We start from the raw sequence: 26,132 nt of genomic DNA, 5'->3' as shown, positions 1-26,132 counted from the left end.
AGGGAATGATGTACAGCGTGTTACTTACTTTGTGAGTTAGTTAGTTACTTTGTTAGTTATTTAGTTTCTCTTCAGGGAATGATGTACAGTGTGTTACTTACTTAGTTAGTTAGTTAGTTAGTTTCTCTTCAGGGAATGATGTACAGTGTGTTACTTACTTAGTTAGTTAGTTAGTTAGTTAGTTAGTTAGTTAGTTAGTTAGTTACTCTTCAGGGAATGATGTACAGTGTGTTACTTACTTTGTTAGTTAGCTGGTTAGTTAGTTAGTTAGTTAGTTAGTTAGTTAGTTAGTTAGTTAGTTAGTTAGTTAGTTAGTTAGTTTCTCTTCAGGGGATGATGTACAGTGTGTTAGTTAGTTAATTGGTTGGTTAGTTTCTCTTCAGGGGATGATGTACAGTGTGTTAGTTAGTTAGTTAGTTAGTTAGTTAGTTAGTTCCTCTGTAGGGGGTGATGTACAGTGTGTTTGTTAGTTAGTTAGTTATGTAGTTAGTTAGTTGGTTAGTTCCTCTCCAAGTGATGATGTACAGTATGCTAGTTAGTTGGTTAGTTAGTTAGTTAGTTAGTTAGTTAGTTAGTTGGTTAGTTAGTTTCTCTTCAGGGGATGATGTACAGTGTATTAGTTACTTTGTTGTTTCTGCTGTCTGCGCTCAACAAAATAAACAAACAGTTTTACATTCATAAATAGACAATTTTACAGACCAAAAGAGTTGAGGCTGAAGTTGAGCACTTATTTGGCCTAAGACTAGAACTAGTCTCAAATACTTTTTTGGCCTAAGACTAGAACTAGTCTCAAATACTTATTTGGCCTAAGACTAGAACTAGTCTCAAATACTTATTTGGCCTAAGACTAGAACTAGTCTCAAATACTTATTTGGCCTAAGACTAGAACTAGTCTCAAATGCTTATTTGGCCTAAGACTAGAACTAGTCTCAAATGCTTATTTGGCCTAAGACTAGACTAGTCTCAAATACTTATTTGGCCTAAGACTAGAACTAGTCTCGAATACTTATTTGGCCTAAGACTAGAACTAGTCTCAAATACTTATTTGGCCTAAGACTAGAACTAGTCTCAAATACTTATTTGGCCTAAGACTAGAACTAGTCTCAAATGCTTATTTGGCCTAAGACTAGAACTAGTCTCAAATACTTATTTGGCCTAAGACTAGAACTAGTCTCAAATACTTTTTTGGCCTAAGACTAGAACTAGTCTCAAATACTTATTTGGCCTAAGACTAGAACTAGTCTCAAATACTTATTTGGCCTAAGACTAGAACTAGTCTCAAATACTTATTTGGCCTAAGACTAGAACTAGTCTCAAATGCTTATTTGGCCTAAGACTAGAACTAGTCTCAAATGCTTATTTGGCCTAAGACTAGACTAGTCTCAAATACTTATTTGGCCTAAGACTAGAACTAGTCTCGAATACTTATTTGGCCTAAGACTAGAACTAGTCTCAAATACTTATTTGGCCTAAGACTAGAACTAGTCTCAAATACTTATTTGGCCTAAGACTAGAACTAGTCTCAAATGCTTATTTGGCCTAAGACTAGAACTAGTCTCAAATACTTATTTGGCCTAAGACTAGAACTAGTCTCAAATACTTATTTGGCCTAAGACTAGAACTAGTCTCAAATACTTATTTGGCCTAAGACTAGAACTAGTCTCAAATGCTTATTTGGCCTAAGACTAGAACTAGTCTCAAATGCTTATTTGGCCTAAGACTAGAACTAGTCTCAAATACTTATTTGGCCTAAGACTAGAACTAGTCTCAAATGCTTATTTGGCCTAAGACTAGAACTAGTCTCAAATGCTTATTTGGCCTAAGACTAGAACTAGTCTCAAATACTTATTTGGCCTAAGACTAGAACTAGTCTCAAATGCTTATTTGGCCTAAGACTAGAACTAGTCTCAAATGCTTATTTGGCCTAAGACTAGAACTAGTCTCAAATACTTATTTGGCCTAAGACTAGAACTAGTCTCAAATACTTATTTGGCCTAAGACTAGAACTAGTCTCAAATACTTATTTGGCCTAAGACTAGAACTAGTCTCAAATACTTATTTGGCCTAAGACTAGAACTAGTCTCAAATGCTTATTTGGCCTAAGACTAGAACTAGTCTCAAATACAAGAAGGCTCTGATCTTCACCTTCATAGAAATGTGACATTTCCTTTACACAACATATAAATACACTTTGTACACAATATGAACACTTCAATTATATACACATCAAATATCCTTGTACACGTTTGGTTCAACTTTTATACCAATAATATACTACCAATAATATACTACAATATATACTACCAATAATATACTACAAGTCCAACAGCAGTGAAGTTGTCAGGTTGTGTAAAAGGTAAATAAAAAGAGAATACAACAAATCCTTTTCAACTTATATTCAATTGAATAGACTGCAAAGACAAGATATTTCATGTTCACACTGACAAACTTTGTTACTTTTTGCAAATATTAGCTTATTTGGAATTTGATGCCTGCAACATGTTTCAAAAAAGCTGGCACAAGTGGCAAAAAAGAGTGAGAAAGTTGAGGAATGCTCATCAAAGACTTATTTGGAACATCCCACAGGTGAACAGGCTAATTGGGAACAGGTGGGTGCCATGATTGGGTATAAAAGTAGCTTCCATGAAATGCTCAGTCATTCACAAACAAGGACGGGGCGAGGGTCACCACTTTGTCAACAAATGCCTGAGCAAATTGTTGAACAACAACATTTCTCAACAAGGAATTTAGGGATTTCACCATCTACACTCCGTAATATCATCAAAAGGTTGAGAGAATGTGGAGAAATCACTGCAGGTAAGCCATGATATTACACACCTTGGATCCCTCAGGTGCTACTGCATCAAAAAGCCACATCAGTGTGTAAAGGATATCACCAAATGGGCTCAGGAACACTTCAGAAAACCACTGTCAGTAACTACAGTTGGTCGCTACACCTGTAAGTGCAAGTAAAAACTCTACTATGCAAAGCCAAAGCCATTTATCAACAACACCCAGAAATGCTTCGCTGGGCCCGAGCTCATCTAAGATGGACTGATGCAAAGTGGAAAAGGCAGCATGTGTGATGGTATGGGGGTGTATTAGTGGTCAAGACATGTTCTAGGGTGAAAGTGTAAAAGGCAGCATGTGTGATGGTATGGGGGTGTATTAGTGGTCAAGACATGTTCTAGGGTGAAAGTGTAAAAGGCAGCATGTGTGATGGTATGGGGGTGTATTAGTGGTCAAGACATGTTCTAGGGTGAAAGTGTAAAAGGCAGCATGTGTGATGGTATGGGGGTGTATTAGTGGTCAAGACATGTTCTAGGGTGAAAGTGTAAAAGGCAGCATGTGTGATGGTATGGGGGTGTATTAGTGGTCAAGACATGTTCTAGGGTGAAAGTGTAAAAGGCAGCATGTGTGATGGTATGGGGGTGTATTAGTGGTCAAGACATGTTCTAGGGTGAAAGTGTAAGAGGCAGCATGTGTGATGGTATGGGGGTGTATTAGTGGCCAAGACATGTTCTAGGGTGAAAGTGTAAAAGGCAGCATGTGTGATGGTATGGGGGTGTATTAGTGGTCAAGACATGTTCTAGGGTGAAAGTGTAAAAGGCAGCATGTGTGATGGTATGGGGGTGTATTAGTGGTCAAGACATGTTCTAGGGTGAAAGTGTAAAAGGCAGCATGTGTGATGGTATGGGGGTGTATTAGTGGTCAAGACATGTTCTAGGGTGAAAGTGTAAAAGGCAGCATGTGTGATGGTATGGGGGTGTATTAGTGGTCAAGACATGTTCTAGGGTGAAAGTGTAAAAGGCAGCATGTGTGATGGTATGGGGGTGTATTAGTGGTCAAGACATGTTCTAGGGTGAAAGTGTAAAAGGCAGCATGTGTGATGGTATGGGGGTGTATTAGTGGTCAAGACATGTTCTAGGGTGAAAGTGTAAAAGGCAGCATGTGTGATGGTATGGGGGTGTATTAGTGGTCAAGACATGTTCTAGGGTGAAAGTGTAAAAGGCAGCATGTGTGATGGTATGGGGGTGTATTAGTGGTCAAGACATGTTCTAGGGTGAAAGTGTAGAAGGCAGCATGTGTGATGGTATGGGGGTGTATTAGTGGTCAAGACATGTTCTAGGGTGAAAGTGTAAGAGGCAGCATGTGTGATAGTATGGGGGTGTATTAGTGGTCAAGACATGTTCTAGGGTGAAAGTGTAGAAGGCAGCATGTGTGATGGTATGGGGGTGTATTAGTGGTCAAGACATGTTCTAGGGTGAAAGTGTAAAAGGCAGCATGTGTGATGGTATGGGGGTGTATTAGTGGCCAAGACATGGGTAACTAACACATCTGTGAAGGCACCATTAATGCTGAAAGGTACATACAGCTTTTGGAGCAACATATGTTGCCATCCAAGCAACGTTACCATGGACGCCCCTGCTTATTTCAGCAAGCCAGGTGTTACAACAGTGTAGTAAAAGAGTGTGGGTACTAGACTGGCCTGCCTGTAGTCCAGACATTGAAAATGTGTGGCAGCTAAAATATGAGAAGGGAGACTGTTGAACAACTTAAGCTGTACATCAAGCAAGAATGGGAAAGAATTCCACTTCAAAAATGTGTCTCCTCACTTCCCAAACCTTTACTGAGTGTTGTTAAAAGGAAAGGCCATGTAACACACTGGTAAAAATGCCTTTTTTGACATGTGTTGCTGCCATTACATTCTAACTTCATGATTATTTGCAAAGTTTGTCAGTGTGAACATGAAATATCTTGTCTTTGCAGTCTATTCTATTGAATATAAGTTGAAAAGGATTTGTTGTATTCTCTTTTTATTTACCTTTTACACAAGCTGACACTTCACTGCTTGTGTAGTTAGTAGATGAGGTCCTCTTTAAATTGTGTTCACACTGCACTGAAGCATACGAGCGTAGTAAACACACACAAATGAAACATAGTGTAGATGAAAATAAATAACTGCATTAGTTGAAATCAATAAAGATAAGAAGAAATAAAACATCTTACACTCTTTTCCACTTCAATTAGATGATCTTTGATATGAAGCAACTCAGTGGTGGCCGAGTGTCGTCGCTCATCTTTGGAGAACTCCTGCAGGTTGTGACCTTCTTCTTTCTGGAGAGCCTGAAGAACAACACTTGGATGACATTCTTCATCACTAATTCCTCATACTTTCTCTACAGTCTACCACACATTTAGACTTTTCTACAAAAGTCTAAATGTGTGGTAGACTGTAGAGAAAAGTGTAAATGTGTGGTAGACTGTAGAGAAAAGTCTAAATGTGTGGTAGACTGTAGAGAAAAGTCTAAATGTGTGGTAGACTGTAGAGAAATGTCTAAATGTGTGGTAGACTGTAGAGAAAAGTGTAAATGTGTGGTAGACTGTAGAGAAAAGTCTAAATGTGTGGTAGACTGTAGAGAAAAGTCTAAATGTGTGGTAGACTGTAGAGAAAAGTCTAAATGTGTGGTAGACTGTAGAGAAATGTCTAAATGTGTGGTAGACTGTAGAGAAAAGTCTAAATGTGTGGTAGACTGTAGAGAAAAGTCTAAATGTGTGGTAGACTGTAGAGAAAAGTCTAAATGTGTGGTAGACTGTAGAGAAATGTCTAAATGTGTGGTAGACTGTAGAGAAAAGTCTAAATGTGTGGTAGACTGTAGAGAAAAGTCTAAATGTGTGGTAGACTGTAGAGAAATGTCTAAATGTGTGGTAGACTGTAGAGAAAAGTCTAAATGTGTGGTAGACTGTAGAGAAAAGTCTAAATGTGTGGTAGACTGTAGAGAAAAGTCTAAATGTGTGGTAGACTGTAGAGAAAAGTGTAAATGTGTGGTAGACTGTAGAGAAAAGTCTAAATGTGTGGTAGACTGTAGAGAAAAGTCTAAATGTGTGGTAGACTGTAGAGAAAAGTGTAAATGTGTGGTAGACTGTAGAGAAATGTCTAAATGTGTGGTAGACTGTAGAGAAAAGTCTAAATGTGTGGTAGACTGTAGAGAAAAGTGTAAATGTGTGGTAGACTGTAGAGAAAAGTCTAAATGTGTGGTAGACTGTAGAGAAATGTCTAAATGTGTGGTAGACTGTAGAGAAAAGTCTAAATGTGTGGTAGACTGTAGAGAAAAGTCTAAATGTGTGGTAGACTGTAGAGAAAAGTGTAAATGTGTGGTAGACTGTAGAGAAAAGTCTAAATGTGTGGTAGACTGTAGAGAAAAGTCTAAATGTGTGGTAGACTGTAGAGAAAAGTCTAAATGTGTGGTAGACTGTAGAGAAAAGTCTAAATGTGTGGTAGACTGTAGAGAAATGTAGAAAAGTCATTCGTCTTAATCAGGACAAAAAACAAAATTGTTTTTGAACTGGAAACATTCCTGGTTTTGCGTAGATTCCAGAAATTCCTTAATACCATTTCTCGATGAAAAATGTTACTACTTTAACATTTCTTGACCGATTTCAAAAATTCCAACACCAACCATTTCAACTCATTTCTCATTCAGACCATTCAAAATTTTTTATTATTTAAAAAAAAATTCCCACTTTTACCTGAATTCCCAAATTTTCATGAAATTCCAAACATTTTTCAAAGTCCCACAATTCCCACATTTGTAATGCGATTCAAAGTGTTCCATCTTCAAAATATTCAGCATGTTCTGCAATTATGTGCTCCCTTTCAACAATTATTTTAAAAAATCCCGGATTTCCTAGAATTCATAGTTTTTAGGGACATTTTCCCAATTCAAAATGATTGATCCATTTTTCAAACTTCCACATTCTTCAAGCATTCCACCTTCAACACATTCAATTCATCCTGGTAATTCAAACAACCATTTTTCCACCTTCAACACATTCAATTCATCCTGGTAATTCAAACAACCATTTTTCCACCTTCAACACATTCAATTCATCCTGGTAATTCAAACAACCATTTTTCCACCTTCAACACATTCAATTCATCCTGGTAATTCAAACAACCATTTTTCCACCTTCAACACATTCAATTCATCCTGGTAATTCAAACAACCATTTTTCCACCTTCAACACATTCAATTCATCCTGGTAATTCAAACAACCATTTTTCCACCTTCAACACATTCAATTCATCCTGGTAATTCAAACAACCATTTTTCCACCTTCAACACATTCAATTCATCCTGGTAATTCAAACAACCATTTTTCCACCTTCAACACATTCAATTCATCCTGGTAATTCAAACAACCATTTTTCCACCTTCAACACATTTCCAGGAATTCCTGTTTTTTTTTTTTTTCCAACCTTTTTTAGTGTGATGACTCCTCACATTTTTGAACACATTTCAACTGTCAAACATTCCTCTTAGTCAGGACAAAAAAACAAGTTGTTTTAAGAACTTGAACATTTCCTGCTTTTTCCAAAATTCCATAATATCCATCCATCCATCCATCCATCCTCTTCCGCTTATCCGAGGTCGGGTCGCGGGGGCAGCAGCCTAAGCAGGGAAGCCCAGACTTCCCTCTCCCCAGCCACTTGGTCCAGCTCCTCCCGGGGGATCCCGAGGTGTTCCCAGGCCAGGCGGGAGACATAGTCTACCCAACGTGTCCTGGGTCTTCCCCGTGGCCTCCTACCAGTCAGACATGCCCTAAACACCTCCCTAGGGAGGCGTACGGGTGGCATCCTGACCAGATGTCTGAACCACCTCATCTGGCTCCTCTCCATGTGGAGGAGCAGCAGCTTTACTTTGAGCTCCTCCCGGATGACAGAGCTTCTCACCCTATCTCTAAGGGAGAGACCCGCCACCCGGCGGAGGAAACTCATTTGGGCCGCTTGTACCCGTGATCTTGTCCTTTCGGTCATAACCCAAAGCTCATGACCATAGGTGAGGATGGGAACGTAGATCGACCGCTAAATTGAGAGCTTTGCCTTCCGGCTCAGCTCCTTCTTCACCACAACAGATCGATACAGCGTCCGCATTACTGAAGACGCCGCACCGATCCACCTGTCGATCTCACCATCCACTCTTCCCTCACTCGTGAACAAGACTCCCAGGTACTTGAACTCCTCCACTTGGGGCAACCCGGAGATGGCACTCCACCCTTTTCCGGTCGAGAACCATGGACATGGACATGGAATTCTGTAATACCATTTTTCAATTCAAAAAGTGTTACTACTTCAACATTTCTTGACCGATTTAAACAATTCCAACACCAACCAATTCAGCTCATTCAGGACATTCATGCTCCTAATCATTTCCAGATAATCCCACTTTTCCCAAATTTCCAGGAAGTTCCCATTGAAATGAATGGGACATGTTTCTAGGTTGCACAATTCCCACATTTGTCAAGCTATTGAAAGCATTCCAACATCAACACATTCCAACATCAACACATTCCAACATCAACACATTCCAACATCAACACATTCCAACATCAACACATTCCAACATCAACACATTCCAACATCAACACATTCCAACATCAACACATTCCAACATCAACACATTCCAACATCAACACATTCCAACATCAACACATTCCAACATCAACACATTCCAACATCAACACATTCCAACATCAACACATTCCAACATCAACACATTCCAACATCAACACATTCCAACATCAACACATTCCAACATCAACACATTCCAACATCAACACATTCCAACATCAACACATTCCAACATCAACACATTCCAACATCAACACATTCCAACATCAACACATTCCAACATCAACACATTCCAACATCAACACATTCCAAAATCAACACATTCCAACATCAACACATTCCAACATCAACACATTCCAACATCAACACATTCCAACATCAACACATTCCAACATCAACACATTCCAACACCAACACATTCCAACACCAACACATTCCAACACCAACACATTCCAACATCAACACATTCCAACATCAACACATTCCAACATCAACACATTCCAACATCAACACATTCCAACATCAACACATTCCAACATCAACACATTCCAACATCAACACATTCCAACATCAACACATTCCAACATCAACACATTCCAACATCAACACATTCCAACATCAACACATTCCAACATCAACACATTCCAACATCAACACATTCCAACATCAACACATTCCAACATCAACACATTCCAACATCAACACATTCCAACATCAACACATTCCAACATCAACACATTCCAACATCAACACATTCCAACATCAACACATTCCAACATCAACACATTCCAACATCAACACATTCCAACATCAACACATTCCAACATCAACACATTCCAACATCAACACATTCCAACATCAACACATTCCAACATCAACACATTCCAACATCAACACATTACAACATCAACACATTCCAACATCAACACATTCCAACATCAACACATTCCAACATCAACACATTCCAACATCAACACATTCCAACATCAACACATTCCAACATCAACACATTCCAACATCAACACATTCCAACATCAACACATTCCAACATCAACACATTCCAACATCAACACATTCCAACATCAACACATTCCAACATCAACACATTCCAACATCAACACATTCCAACATCCTGGACATTCCAACATCAACACATTCCAACATCAACACATTCCAACATCAACACATTCCAACATCAACACATTCCAACATCAACACATTCCAACATCAACACATTCCAACATCAACACATTCCAACATCAACACATTCCAACATCAACACATTCCAACATCAACACATTCCAACATCAACACATTCCAACATCAACACATTCCAACATCAACACATTCCAACATCAACACATTCCAACATCAACACATTCCACTCATCCTGGACATTCTAACTAACACTTTCACAACATCAACACCTAATTCCGCTTTTCCTGGAAATTCTAACTCTTCAACATTCCAACAATTCTTCCATTCCTTCTACATTCTGTCACTTCAACTTCAGCATTGGAGCATTCACAGGCAATTCCTTGTTATAAGTACACCTCTGCATAAACGTATTACCATTAAAAGAAACAAGTCTTTCCTGGTGTCCCAGCATGGTTCCAGTGGAGCCAAGTGCTACAAACCTTTCATCATACTCTGCTACGGCACAATAAGCATGTCCCCCCAAGGTCATGCGCGTCCCCCCAGGGGGCCCCGCCCCACTATTTGATAGAGACTGTTCCAATCCAACCTAAAAAGAACGCTGAGATATGAAAACATCCTTACTTGAGCTTTGTGTTATTGGTCACAAAGCCAGTTATTGTCTAACAATATATTACATTTATCATACTTTTATTAAAGTCAGTGACTTCACTATAAAAGTGGGTGACATTGTTATCACCAGGAAAGATGAGGTCACCTACCTAGGTTCCATTCTAGAGGCTAACCTTTCCTGTGATAAAATGGCAACCAAGGTCATCAAAAAGGTCAACAAACGAGCGAGATTTCTCTACAGAATCTCCTCTCTGGTCAACAAAAGCACCTTGAGGATTCTAGCGGGAACTCTCGTTCAACCCTTTTTCCATTACGCATGCACCTCCTGGTACCCTAGCACCTCCAAAACCCTCAAATCTAAACTCCAAACATCCCAGAACAAGCTAGTCAGGTTACTTCTAGACCTCCACCCCAGATCACACCTCACTCTTACCCACTTCTCTAAAGTGGGCTGGCTCAAGGTGGAGGACAGAGTTAAACAACTTGCACTGAGCCTAGTCTATAAAATCCACTACACCTCCCTGATACCGAAGTACATGTCAAACTACTTCCTTAACGTAAATGACCGCCATAACCACAACACCAGGGGGAGCTCCACTAACCACGTTAAACCCAGATTCCCATCTAACAAAGGTCTTAACTCATTCTCTTTCTATGCCACATCAATGTGGAATGCACTCCCAACAGGTATAGAAGAAAGGGCATCTCTATCCTCCTTCAAAAGTGCACTAAAACAACACCTCCAGGCAACTACAACCCTAAACTAACACCCTCCCCCCTCCACATCCCACCTCCCCGGATTGTACATAATCAAATGCAAATTATCAAATGTAGATACTTGTTATGCTTTCTGATCTCTCTCTCTCTCTCTCTCTCTCTCTCTCTCTCTCTCTCTCTCTCTCTCTCTCTCTCTCTCTCTCTCTCTCTCTCTCTCTCTCTCTCTCTCTCTCTCTCTCTCTCTCTCTCTCTCTCTCTCTCTCTCTCTCTCTCTGTACATATCCTACCAAGTCAGTCCTACACTGTTTCAATGTCCATTTCTCTGATGATACAATTGTTGATGACTGAAGTGATGATATCAACCAAACCTAACCCCCCCACATCCCACCCCCGGATTGTAAATAATGTAAATAATTCAATGTATATACTCTGATGATTAACTTGTGTGATGACTGTATTATGATGATAGTATATATGATAGTATATATCTGTACCATGAATCAATTTAAGTGGACCCCGACTTAAACAAGTTGAAAAACTTATTGGGGTGTTACCATTTAGTGGTCAATATGTACTGTACTGTGCAATCTACTAATAAAAGTTTCAATCAATCAATGAATCAATAAAAAGAAGCTCCACACCCCTTTAGAGACCCGGCTCTTAGAAAATGATCAAACATGGATTTTTATTGAACAACAGTTTGTGTTATGATTCTTCTTTGTCTCAAGTGGTGAATAATGATAGAGTTGTTGTAGATGAGTAAGAACCCTGCAAAGAGGTGTCAGTAGACACACACACACAAAGAAGTGTCAGTAGACACACAAAGAGGTGTCAGTAGACACACACAAAGAAGTGTCAGTAGACACACAAAGAGGTGTCAGTAGACACACACACACAAAGAAGTGTCAGTAGACACACACAAAGAAGTGTCAGTAGACACACAAAGAGGTGTCAGTAGACACACACAAAGAAGTGTCAGTAGACACACACAAAGAAGTGTCAGTAGACACACACAAAGAAGTGTCAGTAGACACACAAAGAGGTGTCAGTAGACACACACAAAGAAGTGTCAGTAGACACACAAAGAGGTGTCAGTAGACACACACACACAAAGAAGTGTCAGTAGACACACACAAAGAGGTGTCAGTAGACACACACAAAGAAGTGTCAGTAGACACACACAAAGAGGTGTCAGTAGACACACACAAAGAGGTGTCAGTAGACACACACAAAGAAGTGTCAGTAGACACACACAAAGAGGTGTCAGTAGACACACACAAAGAGGTGTCAGTAGACACACACAAAGAAGTGTCAGTAGACACACACAAAGAGGTGTCAGTAGACACACACAAAGAGGTGTCAGTAGACACACAAAGAGGTGTCAGTAGACACACACAAAGAGGTGTCAGTAGACACACAAAGAGGTGTCAGTAGACATACACATACACACACAGAAAGAGGTGTCAGTAGACACACACAAAGAGGTGTCAGTAGACACACACAAAGAAGTGTCAGTAGACACACACAAAGAAGTGTCAGTAGACACACACAAAGAAGTGTCAGTAGACACACAAAGAGGTGTCAGTAGACACACACAAAGAAGTGTCAGTAGACACACAAAGAGGTGTCAGTAGACACACACACACAAAGAAGTGTCAGTAGACACACACAAAGAGGTGTCAGTAGACACACACAAAGAAGTGTCAGTAGACACACACAAAGAGGTGTCAGTAGACACACACAAAGAGGTGTCAGTAGACACACACAAAGAAGTGTCAGTAGACACACACAAAGAGGTGTCAGTAGACACACACAAAGAAGTGTCAGTAGACACACACAAAGAGGTGTCAGTAGACACACACAAAGAGGTGTCAGTAGACACACAAAGAGGTGTCAGTAGACACACACAAAGAGGTGTCAGTAGACACACAAAGAGGTGTCAGTAGACATACACATACACACACAGAAAGAGGTGTCAGTAGACACACACAAAGAGGTGTCAGTAGACACACACACACACAAAGAAGTGTCAGTAGACACACACACACAAAGATGAAGATGGAGGATAATAAGTTGAGTTAAGGTGTGACTTACAGCTGCCAGCTGTGCACGCAGAGTTGTGTTGTGTGTGTTGCTCTCCTCCAGTTTCTTCTGCAGACTGGCCAACTTCCCTTCTTTCATCTTCATCGCCTGTTGCACTGTTTCCTCAAGTCGGGATTCAAGCAGCTTGTATTTGCTGACACACACACACACACACACACACACACACACACACACACACACACACACACACACACACACACAGTTTTACATTTCTATTTGTTTCACTAAATAAGTGTTTCTCACTTGCAACTTTGAAGAAACAATGCTTTAGTAATAGAAAAGAGTTCACTTCAAGTCCTACTGAAAGCCACTACTACGCAGTCTGATAGTTGATATATCAATGATGACATCTTCAAGTCCTACTGAAAGTCACTACTACGCAGTCTGATAGTTGATATATCAATGATGACATCTTCAAGGCCTACTGAAAGTCACTACTACGCAGTCTGATAGTTGATATATCAATGATGACATCTTCAAGGCCTACTGAAAGTCACTACTACGCAGTCTGATAGTTGATATATCAATGATGACATCTTCAAGGCCTACTGAAAGCCACTACTACGCAGTCTGATAGTTGATATATCAATGATGACATCTTCAAGTCCTACTGAAAGTCACTACTACGCAGTCTGATAGTTGATATATCAATGATGACATCTTCAAGGCCTACTGAAAGCCACTACTACGCAGTCTGATAGTTGATATATCAATGATGACATCTTCAAGGCCTACTGAAAGCCACTACTACGCAGTCTGATAGTTGATATATCAATGATGACATCTTCAAGTCCTACTGAAAGCCACTACTACGCAGTCTGATAGTTGATATATCAATGATGACATCTTCAAGGCCTACTGAAAGCCACTACTAGCGACCACACAGTCTGATAGTTGATATATCAATGATGACATCTTAAAGGCCTACTGAAAGCCACTACTAGCGACCACACAGTCTGATAGTTGATATATCAATGATGACATCTTCAAGGCCTACTGAAAGCCACTACTAGCGACCACACAGTCTGATAGTTGATATATCAATGATGACATCTTCAAGTCCTACCGAAAGCCACTACTAGCGACCACACAGTCTGATAGTTGATATATCAATGATGACATCTTCAAGTCCTACTGAAAGCCACTACTAGCGACCACACAGTCTGATAGTTGATATATCAATGATGACATCTTCAAGTCCTACTGAAAGCCACTACTACGCAGTCTGATAGTTGATATATCAATGATGACATCTTCAAGTCCTACTGAAAGCCACTACTACGCAGTCTGATAGTTGATATATCAATGATGACATCTTCAAGGCCTACTGAAAGCCACTACTAGCGACCACACAGTCTGATAGTTGATATATCAATGATGACATCTTAAAGGCCTACTGAAAGCCACTACTAGCGACCACACAGTCTGATAGTTGATATATCAATGATGACATCTTCAAGGCCTACTGAAAGCCACTACTAGCGACCACACAGTCTGATAGTTGATATATCAATGATGACATCTTCAAGGCCTACTGAAAGCCACTACTAGCGACCACACAGTCTGATAGTTGATATATCAATGATGACATCTTCAAGTCCTACTGAAAGCCACTACTAGCGACCACGCAGTCTGATAGTTGATATATCAATGATGACATCTTCAAGTCCTACTGAAAGCCACTACTAGCGACCACGCAGTCTGATAGTTGATATATCAATGATGACATCTTAAAGGCCTACTGAAAGCCACTACTACGCAGTCTGATAGTTGATATATCAATGATGACATCTTCAAGGCCTACTGAAAGCCACTACTACGCAGTCTGATAGTTGATATATCAATGATGACATCTTCAAGGCCTACTGAAAGCCACTACTAGCGACCACACAGTCTGATAGTTGATATATCAATGATGACATCTTCAAGGCCTACTGAAAGCCACTACTACGCAGTCTGATAGTTGATATATCAATGATGACATCTTCAAGTCCTACTGAAAGCCACTACTAGCGACCACACAGTCTGATAGTTGATATATCAATGATGACATCTTCAAGTCCTACTGAAAGCCACTACTAGCGACCACACAGTCTGATAGTTGATATATCAATGATGACATCTTCAAGGCCTACTGAAAGCCACTACTAGCGACCACGCAGTCTGATAGTTTATATATCAATGATGACATCTTAACATTGCAACACATGCCAATACGGCCGGGTTAACTTAGAAAGTGACATTTAAATTTCCCGGGAAATATCCGTCTGAAAAGGTCTATGTATGATGAGGTATGTATGATGAGGTATGTATGATGAGGTATGCGCGTGACGTCACGGATTGTAGCAGACATTTTGGAAGAGCACAGTGGCCAGCTTAAGTCGTCTGTTTCCATGTCATAATTCCACAGTATTGTAGACATCTGTGTTGGTGAATCTTTTGCAATTTGTTTAATGAACAATGGAGACAGCAAAGAAGAAAGCTGTAGGTGGGATCGGTGTATTAGCGGCTGGCTGCAGCAACACAACCAGGACGACTTTGAGTTGGATAGCAGACGCGCTATCCGATGCTAGCCGCCGACCGCACCAATGATCGTGGTGAAGTCCTCTGTCGTGCCGTCGATCGCTGGAACGCAGGTGAGCACGGGTGTTGATGAGCAGATGAGGGCTGGCGTAGGTGGATAGCTAATGTTTTTAGCATAGCTCTGTCGAGGTCCCGTAGCTAAGTTAGCTTCAATGGTGTCGTTAGCATCAGCATTGCTAGGCTTCGCCAGGCGGGACAGCATTAACCGTGTAGTTACAGGTCCAGTGTTTGGTTCCGTGTCTCCTGATAGTAGAAGTAATAGTAGTATTGTTGATCTGCTGTCTATCCTTCCAGTCAGGGGCTTATTTCTTCTGTTTCTATCCACAGTTAAGCACGATGCTATCACGTTAGCTCCGTAGCTAAAATGTTTCGCCGATGTATTGTCGTGGAGATAAAAGTCACTGTGAATGTCCATTTGGCGTTCTGGACTCTCATTTTCAAGAGGATATAGTATCCCAGGTGCTTTACAATACAAATCTGTGATCCACAATAGAAAAAGGAGAGTGTGGAATCCAATGAGCCAGCTTGTACCTAAGTTACGGTCAGAGCGAAAAAAGATACACCCTGGCGTCCTGCATTGCACTCTAGTCCTTCACTCTCACTTTCCTCATCCACAAATCTTTCATCCTGGCTCAAATTAATGGGGTAATTGTCGCTTTCTCGGTCCGAATCGCTCTCGCTGCTGGTGTAAACAATGTGCAGATGTGAGGAGCTCCACAACCTGTGACGTCACGCAAGGCTTTTTTATCAGCGAGCAAAAGTTGCAAACTTTATCGTCAATGTTCTCTACTAAATCCTTTCAGCAAAAATATGGCAATATCGCCAAATGATCAAGTATGACACATAGAATGGATCTGCTATTCCCGTTTAAATAAGAACATGTCATTTCAGTAGGCCTTTAATTCCCACATTTATTGAATGAATGAAAATGTGTGCAAAAGTGGAACACAAGGGCCCTAAAATGAAGAAGGTGGTGGGATGTGTGGGTGTGTCAATGAAGAAGGTGGTGGGATGTGTGGGTGAGTCAATGAAGAAGGTGGTGGGATGTGTGGGTGAGTCAATGAAGAAGGTGGTGGGATGTGTGGGTGTGTCAATGAAGAAGGTGGTGGGATGTGTGGGTGTGTCAATGAAGAAGGTGGTGGGATGTGTGGGTGAGTCAATGAAGAAGGTGGTGGGATGTGTGGGTGAGTCAATGAAGAAGGTGGTGGGATGTGTGGGTGAGTCAATGAAGAAGGTGGTGGGATGTGTGGGTGAGTCAATGAAGAAGGTGGTGGGATGTGTAGGTGAGTCAATGAAGAAGGTGGTGGGATGTGTGGGTGAGTCAATGAAGAAGGTGGTGGGATGTGTGGGTGAGTCAATGAAGAAGGTGGTGGGATGTGTGGGTGTGTCAATGAAGAAGGTGGTGGGATGTGTGGGTGAGTCAATGAAGAAGGTGGTGGGATGTGTGGGTGAGTCAATGAAGAAGGTGGTGGGATGTGTGGGTGAGTCAATGAAGAAGGTGGTGGGATGTGTGGGTGAGTCAATGAAGAAGGTGGTGGGATGTGTGGGTGAGTCAATGAAGAAGGTGGTGGGATGTGTGGGTGAGTCAATGAAGAAGGTGGTGGGATGTGTAGGTGAGTCAATGAAGAAGGTGGTGGGATGTGTGGGTGAGTCAATGAAGAAGGTGGTGGGATGTGTGGGTGAGTCAATGAAGAAGGTGGTGGGATGTGTGGGTGAGTCAATGAAGAAGGTGGTGGGATGTGTGGGTGAGTCAATGAAGAAGGTGGTGGGATGTGTGGGTGAGTCAATGAAGAAGGTGGTGGGATGTGTAGGTGAGTCAATGAAGAAGGTGGTGGGATGTGTGGGTGAGTCAATGAAGAAGGTGGTGGGATGTGTGGGTGAGTCAATGAAGAAGGTGGTGGGATGTGTGGGTGTGTCAATGAAGAAGGTGGTGGGATGTGTGGGTGAGTCAATGAAGAAGGTGGTGGGATGTGTGGGTGTGTCAATGAAGAAGGTGGTGGGATGTGTGGGTGAGTCAATGAAGAAGGTGGTGGGATGTGTGGGTGTGTCAATGAAGAAGGTGGTGGGATGTGTGGGTGAGTCAATGAAGAAGGTGGTGGGATGTGTGGGTGTGTCAATGAAGAAGGTGGTGGGATGTGTGGGTGAGTCAATGAAGAAGGTGGTGGGATGTGTGGGTGAGTCAATGAAGAAGGTGGTGGGATGTGTAGGTGAGTCAATGAAGAAGGTGGTGGGATGTGTGGGTGAGTCAATGAAGAAGGTGGTGGGATGTGTGGGTGAGTCAATGAAGAAGGTGGTGGGATGTGTGGGTGAGTCAATGAAGAAGGTGGTGGGATGTGTAGGTGAGTCAATGAAGAAGGTGGTGGGATGTGTGGGTGAGTCAATGAAGAAGGTGGTGGGATGTGTGGGTGAGTCAATGAAGAAGGTGGTGGGATGTGTGGGTGAGTCAATGAAGAAGGTGGTGGGATGTGTGGGTGAGTCAATGAAGAAGGTGGTGGGATGTGTGGGTGAGTCAATGAAGAAGGTGGTGGGATGTGTGGGTGTGTCAATGAAGAAGGTGGTGGGATGTGTGGGTGAGTCAATGAAGAAGGTGGTGGGATGTGTGGGTGTGTCAATGAAGAAGGTGGTGGGATGTGTGGGTGAGTCAATGAAGAAGGTGGTGGGATGTGTGGGTGAGTCAATGAAGAAGGTGGTGGGATGTGTGGGTGAGTCAATGAAGAAGGTGGTGGGATGTGTGGGTGAGTCAATGAAGAAGGTGGTGGGATGTGTGGGTGAGTCAATGAAGAAGGTGGTGGGATGTGTGAGTGAGTCAATGAAGAAGGTGGTGGGATGTGTGGGTGTGTCAATGAAGAAGGTGGTGGGATGTGTGGGTGAGTCAATGAAGAAGGTGGTGGGATGTGTGGGTGAGTCAATGAAGAAGGTGGTGGGATGTGTGGGTGAGTCAATGAAGAAGGTGGTGGGATGTGTGAGTGAGTCAATGAAGAAGGTGGTGGGATGTGTGGGTGAGTCAATGAAGAAGGTGGTGGGATGTGTGGGTGTGTCAATGAAGAAGGTGGTGGGATGTGTGGGTGTGTCAATGAAGGTTCATTACAACATCACTGTCTGCATGACCTTACTTACTTACAATTAATACACTGATTATTGACGTTTACTAATCCATTTTATAATTGTCCATGTCCTAATTGCGATGCATCTAAAAATGGATTATTTCCCCCACTTCTACCATCCATCCATTGTTTATACCGCTTGTCCTCATTAGACTTCCCCCACTTCTACCATCCATCCATTGTTTATACCGCTTGTCCTCATTAGACTTACACTTCCTTTTTATTGTCATTGAAATGTGAACTTTACAGTACAGATAAGAAGTTGCATCAGCTCATGGTAGTGCAGGATAAAAGAGCAATAAGGTGCAGATATAAATAAATAGATTACTGTACAGATAAATATATTGCAGGTTTATGTTATATTGTCTTTATATTCCAGCCACTTCATCCCTTTTTGGGGGGAGTTGAGGGGATTATTATGATGCCTTCAAGAGTCTTAAGGTCTGAGAGAAGAAGCTGTTACACAACCTAGAGGTTCTGCTGCGGAACCTCTTTCTAGAGTCCAGCAGTGAAAACAGTCCTTGGTGGGGGTGGGAGGAGTCTCTGCAGATTTTCTGAGCCCTGGTCAGGCAGCGGCTTTTTGCCATCTCCTGGATAGGAGGAAGAGGAGTCCTGATGATCTTTTCCGCCGTCCTCACCACTCTCTGGAGAGACTTCCAGTCTGAGGCACTGCAGGCTCCAGTCCAGACAGAGATGCTGTTGCTCTCTATAGTGCCTCCGTAGAATGTGCTGAGAATGGGGGGAGGGGAGGGAGCTGTGCTCTTTTCATCCCACGCAAAAAGTGCATGCGCTGCTGAGCTCTTTTTACAAGAGCTCCGGTGTGTAGGGACCAGGTTATATTGTCAGTTATCTGCACCCCCAGGAACTTGGTGCTGCTTACCATCTCCACTGCTGTGTCGTTGATGAAGAGTGGAGCGTGGCTGGACTGGTGCTTCCTGAAGTCAACAATGATCTCCTTGGTCTATATTAGCGTCCCTTCACTGGCTCCCTGTGCGTTACCGAAACAACTTTGAACTCCTTCTATTTGTTTTTAAATGTCTAAACAACCTCGCTCCAACATATCTCTCCGACCTCCTTCAGCCTTACTGCCCCACCCGATCCCTAAGATCAGCCGATCAGCTGCTACTGACGGTCCCTGGCACAAGGCTGAAGCTTAGAGGTGACAGAGCTTTCGCCGCTGCTGCTCCCAAGCTCTGAAACGACCTACCTCTGAGTGTTAGACAAGCCTCCTCTCTTCCTGTTTTTAAATCTCTCTTAAAAACATACTTTTATTCCATGGCTTTTAACACTGAGTGATACCCATCCTGCTATGGCACCCCATAATACACCTGCTGTCAACCTGCTTTTATGTTCTATTTATTTTAGTTATTTATTTTTTATCGTGCTCTGTTTGTGTTGTGTTGTGTTTGCTCGGTTCTAACCTGCCCATTGTACAGCACTTTGGCTACCCCTGTGGTCAATTTGAAATGCGCTTTATAAATAAAGTTGCTTTGATTTGATTTGATTTGTCGACATTCAGGACCAGGTTGTTGGTTCTGCACCAGTCAACCAGATGTTTCACCTCTTCCCTGTAGTCCATGTGGTTGTTGTCACGGATGAGGCCCACTACTGTTGTGTACTTCACAATGTGGTTAGTAGTGGACCTGGTGCAGCAGTCATGGGTCATCAACGTGGACTCAGGACGCAGCCCTGGGGGGAGGCGGTGCTCAGGGAGATGGTACTGGAGGTGGTCAGGGAGATGGTACTGGAGGTGGTCAGGGAGATGGTACTGGAGGTGGTCAGGGAGATGGTACTGGAGGTGGTCAGGGAGATGGTACTGGAGGTGGTCAGGGAGATGGTACTGGAGGTGGTCAGGGAGATGGTACTGGAGGTGCTCAGGGAGATGGTACTGGAGGTGGTCAGGGAGATGGTACTGGAGGTGGTCAGGGAGATGGTACTGGAGGTGCTCAGGGAGATGGTACTGGAGGTGGTCAGGGAGATGGTACTGGAGGTGGTCAGGGAGATGGTACTGGAGGTGCTCAGGGAGATGGTACTGGAGGTGGTCAGGGAGATGGTACTGGAGGTGGTCAGGGAGATGGTACTGGAGGTGGTCAGGGAGATGGTACTGGAGGTGCTCAGGGAGATGGTACTGGAGGTGGTCAGGGAGATGGTACTGGAGGTGCTCAGGGAGATGGTACTGGAGGTGGTCAGGGAGATGGTACTAGAGGTGGTCAGGGAGATGGTACTGGAGGTGGTCAGGGAGATGGTACTGGAGGTGGTCAGGGAGATGGTACTGGAGGTGCTCAGGGAGATGGTACTGGAGGTGGTCAGGGAGATGGTACTGGAGGTGGTCAGGGAGATGGTACTGGAGGTGCTCAGGGAGATGGTACTGGAGGTGGTCAGGGAGATGGTACTGGAGGTGGTCAGGGAGATGGTACTGGAGGTGGTCAGGGAGATGGTACTGGAAGTGCTCAGGGAGATGGTACTGGAAGTGCTCAGGGAGATGGTACTGGAGGTGGTCAGGGAGATGGTACTGGAGGTGCTCAGGGAGATGGTACTGGAGGTGGTCAGGGAGATGGTACTGGAAGTGCTCAGGGAGATGGTACTGGAGGTGGTCAGGGAGATGGTACTGGAGGTGGTCAGGGAGATGGTACTGGAGGTGGTCAGGGAGATGGTACTGGAGGTGGTCAGGGAGATGGTACTGGAAGTGCTCAGGGAGATGGTACTGGAGGTGGTCAGGGAGATGGTACTGGAGGTGGTCAGGGAGATGGTACTGGAGGTGGTCAGGGAGATGGTACTGGAGGTGGTCAGGGAGATGGTACTGGAGGTGGTCAGGGAGATGGTACTGGAAGTGCTCAGGGAGATAGTACTGCAGGTGTTGTTGCCCACTCTCACAGACTGGGGTCTGTCTGTGAGGAAGTCCAGCAGCCAGTTGCAAAGGGGGGTACTGAATCCAAGGTTTGCTCACCAAGTGCTGCGGGGTGATGGTGTTGAATGCTGAGCTGAAGTCCACAAACAACATCTGCACGTGTGTGTCCTTGCCTTCCAGATGTTCCAAGCTCAGGTGGAGTGCAGAGGAGATGGCGTCTATTTTGAATTAGAGCCTGGATTTGATTTTGAGCCAAGAGTATTTCTTGCTTTTGTGTTTGTTTATTTTGACTTTAACTCACATAATTGTATGTAATAAATGGGAATGATTGCATGCTTTTGTTGACATTATTACATTGTATAATATATTATTATTATTATATTAAAGCTGTTTGTAATTTTAGGACCCTCAGTGCTAAATATGATTAACTTATCACTTTCCTCTGGTACTGTTCCCCTAACATGAACAACAGCGGTGATTCATCCTCCACTTAAAAGACCTAACCTCGATTCTGACCTACTGACCGGTGTCGCACCTCCCCTTTATCTCTAAAATCCTCCACAAAAATTGTTGCACAGCAGCTAAACGAACAGAACATCTAACAATCTTTTTGAACCCTTTCAGTCCGGTTTCAGGACTAATCAGTCTGTGGAGACAGCCCTGGCAAAAGTGACTAATGATCTATAGTTATAATTGCTATGTTCAGGTAAGGTGCAACTGAGTTCCCTGCCTGGATGTGGCTTGTGGTTTTGGGTTGAGAAGCCCTTTGAGGCACTTCTGATTAAGGGCTCTAAATAAATAAAGTTAGATTTATTGATTGATTACTAAATTCTTCACAAATAATTGACAAAATATGTTTTTGTAAAATGTTTGTGCTACGTTTTAATTAAAAACAAATGAAATAAAAAATAAAACTAAGGCAAAAAACAAAATAATTGGATGATTTTGAAAAACCAAGTCAACCGTGTTGTATGGGCAACACCCGCTCTGTACTTACTTGGTTGGTATTGGATTGATCCCAGAATGTCCAGCCCTATTATTGTGTGTTTCAGAGAGACTGGACTGTTTATGGTGTGGTTTAAAACTACCTTTCCTCCAGAGACTGCTCCTGCTGCAGTAGTCTTTCTCGGGTGAGTCCAACCTTCTCCAGTTCTTCATTGAGTCTCTCCAACTCCACACGGTGCTGCTGGACGCTCAACTTCTCCGACACCAACTCCTGCACATGCACATGTCAGTGATAGCACCACAATCTTCTTCAGAACCACAGCAAGCCTCTTTAATAAAGGCTGCATGGACTGGTCTATCAGACCTAGACCAAGGGCACAAACCTGAGAAAGAGGACGTTTTTACAGGCATTTTAATGGCATTTCAATCATGTCTGTAGTCCTGTATTGGAACATCTAGTGCATACTGTCTGTAGTCCTGCATTGGAACATCTAGTGAATCATGTCTGTAGTCCTGTATTGGAACATCTAGTGAATCATGTCTGTAGTCCTGTATTGGAACATCTACTGATTAATGTCTGTAGTCCTGTATTGGAACATCTACTGAATCCTGTCTGTAGTCCTGTATTGGAACATCTAGTGAATCATGTCTGTAGTCCTGTATTGGAACATCTAGTGAATCATGTCTGTAGTCCTGTATTGGAACATCTAGTGAATCATGTCTGTAGTCCTGTATTGGAACATCTAGTGATTAATGTCTGTAGTCCTGTATTGGAACATCTAGTGATTAATGTCTGTAGTCCTGTATTGGAACATCTACTGATTAATGTCTGTAGTCCTGTATTGGAACATCTAGTGAATCATGTCTGTAGTCCTGTATTGGAACATCTAGTGAATCATGTCTGTAGTCCTGTATTGGAACATCTAGTGATTAATGTCTGTAGTCCTGTATTGGAACATCTAGTGATTAATGTCTGTAGTCCTGTATTGGAACATCTAGTGAATCATGTCTGTAGTCCTGTATTGGAACATCTAGTGAATCATGTCTGTAGTCCTGTATTGGAACATCTAGTGATTAATGTCTGTAGTCCTGTATTGGAACATCTAGTGATTAATGTCTGTAGTCCTGTATTGGAACATCTAGTGAATCATGTCTGTAGTCCTGTATTGGAACATCTAGTGAATCATGTCTGTAGTCCTGTATTGGAACATCTAGTGATTAATGTCTGTAGTCCTGTATTGGAACATCTAGTGAATCATGTCTGTAGTCCTGTATTGGAACATCTAGTGAATCATGTCTGTAGTCCTGTATTGGAACATCTAGTGATTAATGTCTGTAGTCCTGTATTGGAACATCTAGTGATTAATGTCTGTAGTCCTGTATTGGAACATCTAGTGATTAATGTCTGTAGTCCTGTATTGGAACATCTACTGATTAATGTCTGTAGTCCTGTATTGGAACATCTAGTGAATCATGTCTGTAGTCCTGTATTGGAACATCTAGTGATTAATGTCTGTAGTCCTGTATTGGAACATCTAGTGATTAATGTCTGTAGTCCTGTATTGGAACACCTCACACATGTCCTACTTGAAAAAGTAACCCTGACAAGGCTTCAGTCCATATTACCTCTCTCAGAGTAACCAAAGTCCTCTTGTCCATGGTGGCTTGTTTCTGCAGCTCCTTGTAGTCTCCCTCCCATTCCTTGGCCTTGAGCGTGGCCTCCTTCAGCCGATCCCCCTCCCTGCTCATAGTTAGGACGTCCCTCTGCACGCTCGCCAACTGCCTGACCTTCTCCTCCAGCTCGGCCTCCTTCTTGTCCAGGAGCATTGTCATCCTCCAGTTCTCCTTCTCCAGATGCTTCCTAGTCTTGTCCGACTGGTCCAGGTCCAGCTGAAGCCTCTCTCTGTCCTTGTGGCCTTCCTCTCGCCTCCTCTGCTCCCGACTGAGCTGCTCTATTTCCTTCTTCAGCTCCTCCAGCCGACTCAAGGCTCCCTTCTTCTCTCGGCCTTCTTCGTCTCTCTCCTCCTTCAACTTTTCCACACGGGCCTTGAGATGGAACTTCTCCTGGTTTACCGTGGCAACATTCCCCTCCAGTCTCTCGCTTCTCTTCCTCTCTCCTTGCAACTCCGCCTCCACCTCCTCAAACCTTGTCTGCACCTCTTGCGATTGTCTCTGCACCTCCTTACTTTCCTGCAGTTGTTTGGTGAGCAGAGCAGAAGATGAACGCAGATTTTCCACACAGCAACGGAGCTCCAGGTTTTCCTGCTTGTCTGCTTTCAGTTGTTGAAGCTCTTGCTCGGCCTCCTCCAACTCCCGTTTGAGTCCGAGCATCTCCTGCTGCATGGAGGACACCTGCTTCTCCACAACTTCTGAAGTGTCACTGCAGGCCCGCAGAGCTGCCACCTGAAGGCCACACCAAGGAGCATGTTTTAGTCAGCATGAAGCTTGATGGCGACAAAGCTGAGTTCATTACCTTTCTGCTGAGAGCGTCCCTGCTTCTCTCCACACGAGACATCTCACTCTCCACTTCCTCACATCTCCCCGCCCTCTCCCTCAGACACACTTCTTCTTCTTTGGAGAGCTTGACTTCAATCTCCAGGCTGGCTAAGCGGGCGCTGGTGTGGGTAAAGCGCTGGTGTAGCAGGCGCTTCTCAGCCTCCACCTGGGGGATCCCGGTCTCAGCGTTGGCCTGAGTGCGCTCACGGAGCGACACCACCGCGTCAGACAGGTTCTGCTTCTTGCTCTCCAATTCAGAGATCTGATGGAAGCACACAAGCAGGACGTGGAAATAATGAGACTTTCTGGAAATGAATGCTGAAGTTGAAGTGACAGAATGTAGAAGGAATGGAAGAATAGTTGGAATGTTGAAGAGTTGGAATTTCCAGGAAAAGCGGAATTAGGTGTGGAAGTTGGGAAAGTGTTAGTTAGAATGTCCAGGATGAGTGGAATGTGTTGATGTTGGAATGTGTTGATGTTGGAATGTGTTGATGTTGGAATGTGTTGATGTTGGAATGTGTTGATGTTGGAATGTGTTGATGTTGGAATGTGTTGATGTTGGAATGTGTTGGTGTTGGAATGTGTTGATGTTGGAATGTGTTGATGTTGGAATGTGTTGATGTTGGAATGTGTTGATGTTGGAATGTGTTGATGTTGGAATGTGTTGATGTTGGAATGTGTTGATGTTGGAATGTGTTGATGTTGGAATGTGTTGATGTTGGAATGTGTTGATGTTGGAATGTGTTGATGTTGGAATGTGTTGATGTTGGAATGTGTTGATGTTGGAATGTGTTGATGTTGGAATGTGTTGATGTTGGAATGTGTTGATGTTGGAATGTGTTGATGTTGTGAAAGTGTTGATGTTGGAATGTGTTGATGTTGGAATGTGTTGATGTTGGAATGTGTTGATGTTGGAATGTGTTGATGTTGGAATGTGTTGATGTTGGAATGTGTTGGTGTTGGAATGTGTTGATGTTGGAATGTGTTGATGTTGGAATGTGTTGATGTTGGAATGTGTTGATGTTGGAATGTGTTGATGTTGGAATGTGTTGATGTTGGAATGTGTTGATGTTGGAATGTGTTGATGTTGGAATGTGTTGATGTTGGAATGTGTTGATGTTGGAATGTGTTGATGTTGGAATGTGTTGATGTTGGA

The 26,132-nt window shown here is 42.8% G+C and overlaps 1 protein-coding gene across 1 annotated transcript in view; it reads right to left on the bottom strand.

The window, feature by feature from the left end:
* LOC133641176 (protein Daple-like) overlaps positions 1–26,132 on the bottom strand; it is a 166,237-nt gene that overhangs the window by 31,052 nt on the left and 109,053 nt on the right. The window contains exons 15-19 of the mRNA XM_062035108.1: positions 24,954–25,238; positions 24,107–24,883; positions 22,624–22,751; positions 12,992–13,133; positions 5,011–5,127 (exon numbers count right to left, since the gene is read on the bottom strand). Coding sequence (XP_061891092.1) covers positions 5,011–5,127; positions 12,992–13,133; positions 22,624–22,751; positions 24,107–24,883; positions 24,954–25,238 — 1,449 coding nt within the window. The remainder of the gene's footprint in view (positions 1–5,010; positions 5,128–12,991; positions 13,134–22,623; positions 22,752–24,106; positions 24,884–24,953; positions 25,239–26,132) is intronic.

The sequence above is a fragment of the Entelurus aequoreus genome, linkage group LG23, assembly GCF_033978785.1.
Source record: "Entelurus aequoreus isolate RoL-2023_Sb linkage group LG23, RoL_Eaeq_v1.1, whole genome shotgun sequence".
Lineage (NCBI taxonomy): Eukaryota > Metazoa > Chordata > Actinopteri > Syngnathiformes > Syngnathidae > Entelurus > Entelurus aequoreus.
The sequence above is the reverse complement of the archived record's forward strand: the minus strand, read 5'-3'. Positions and strand labels throughout refer to the sequence as shown.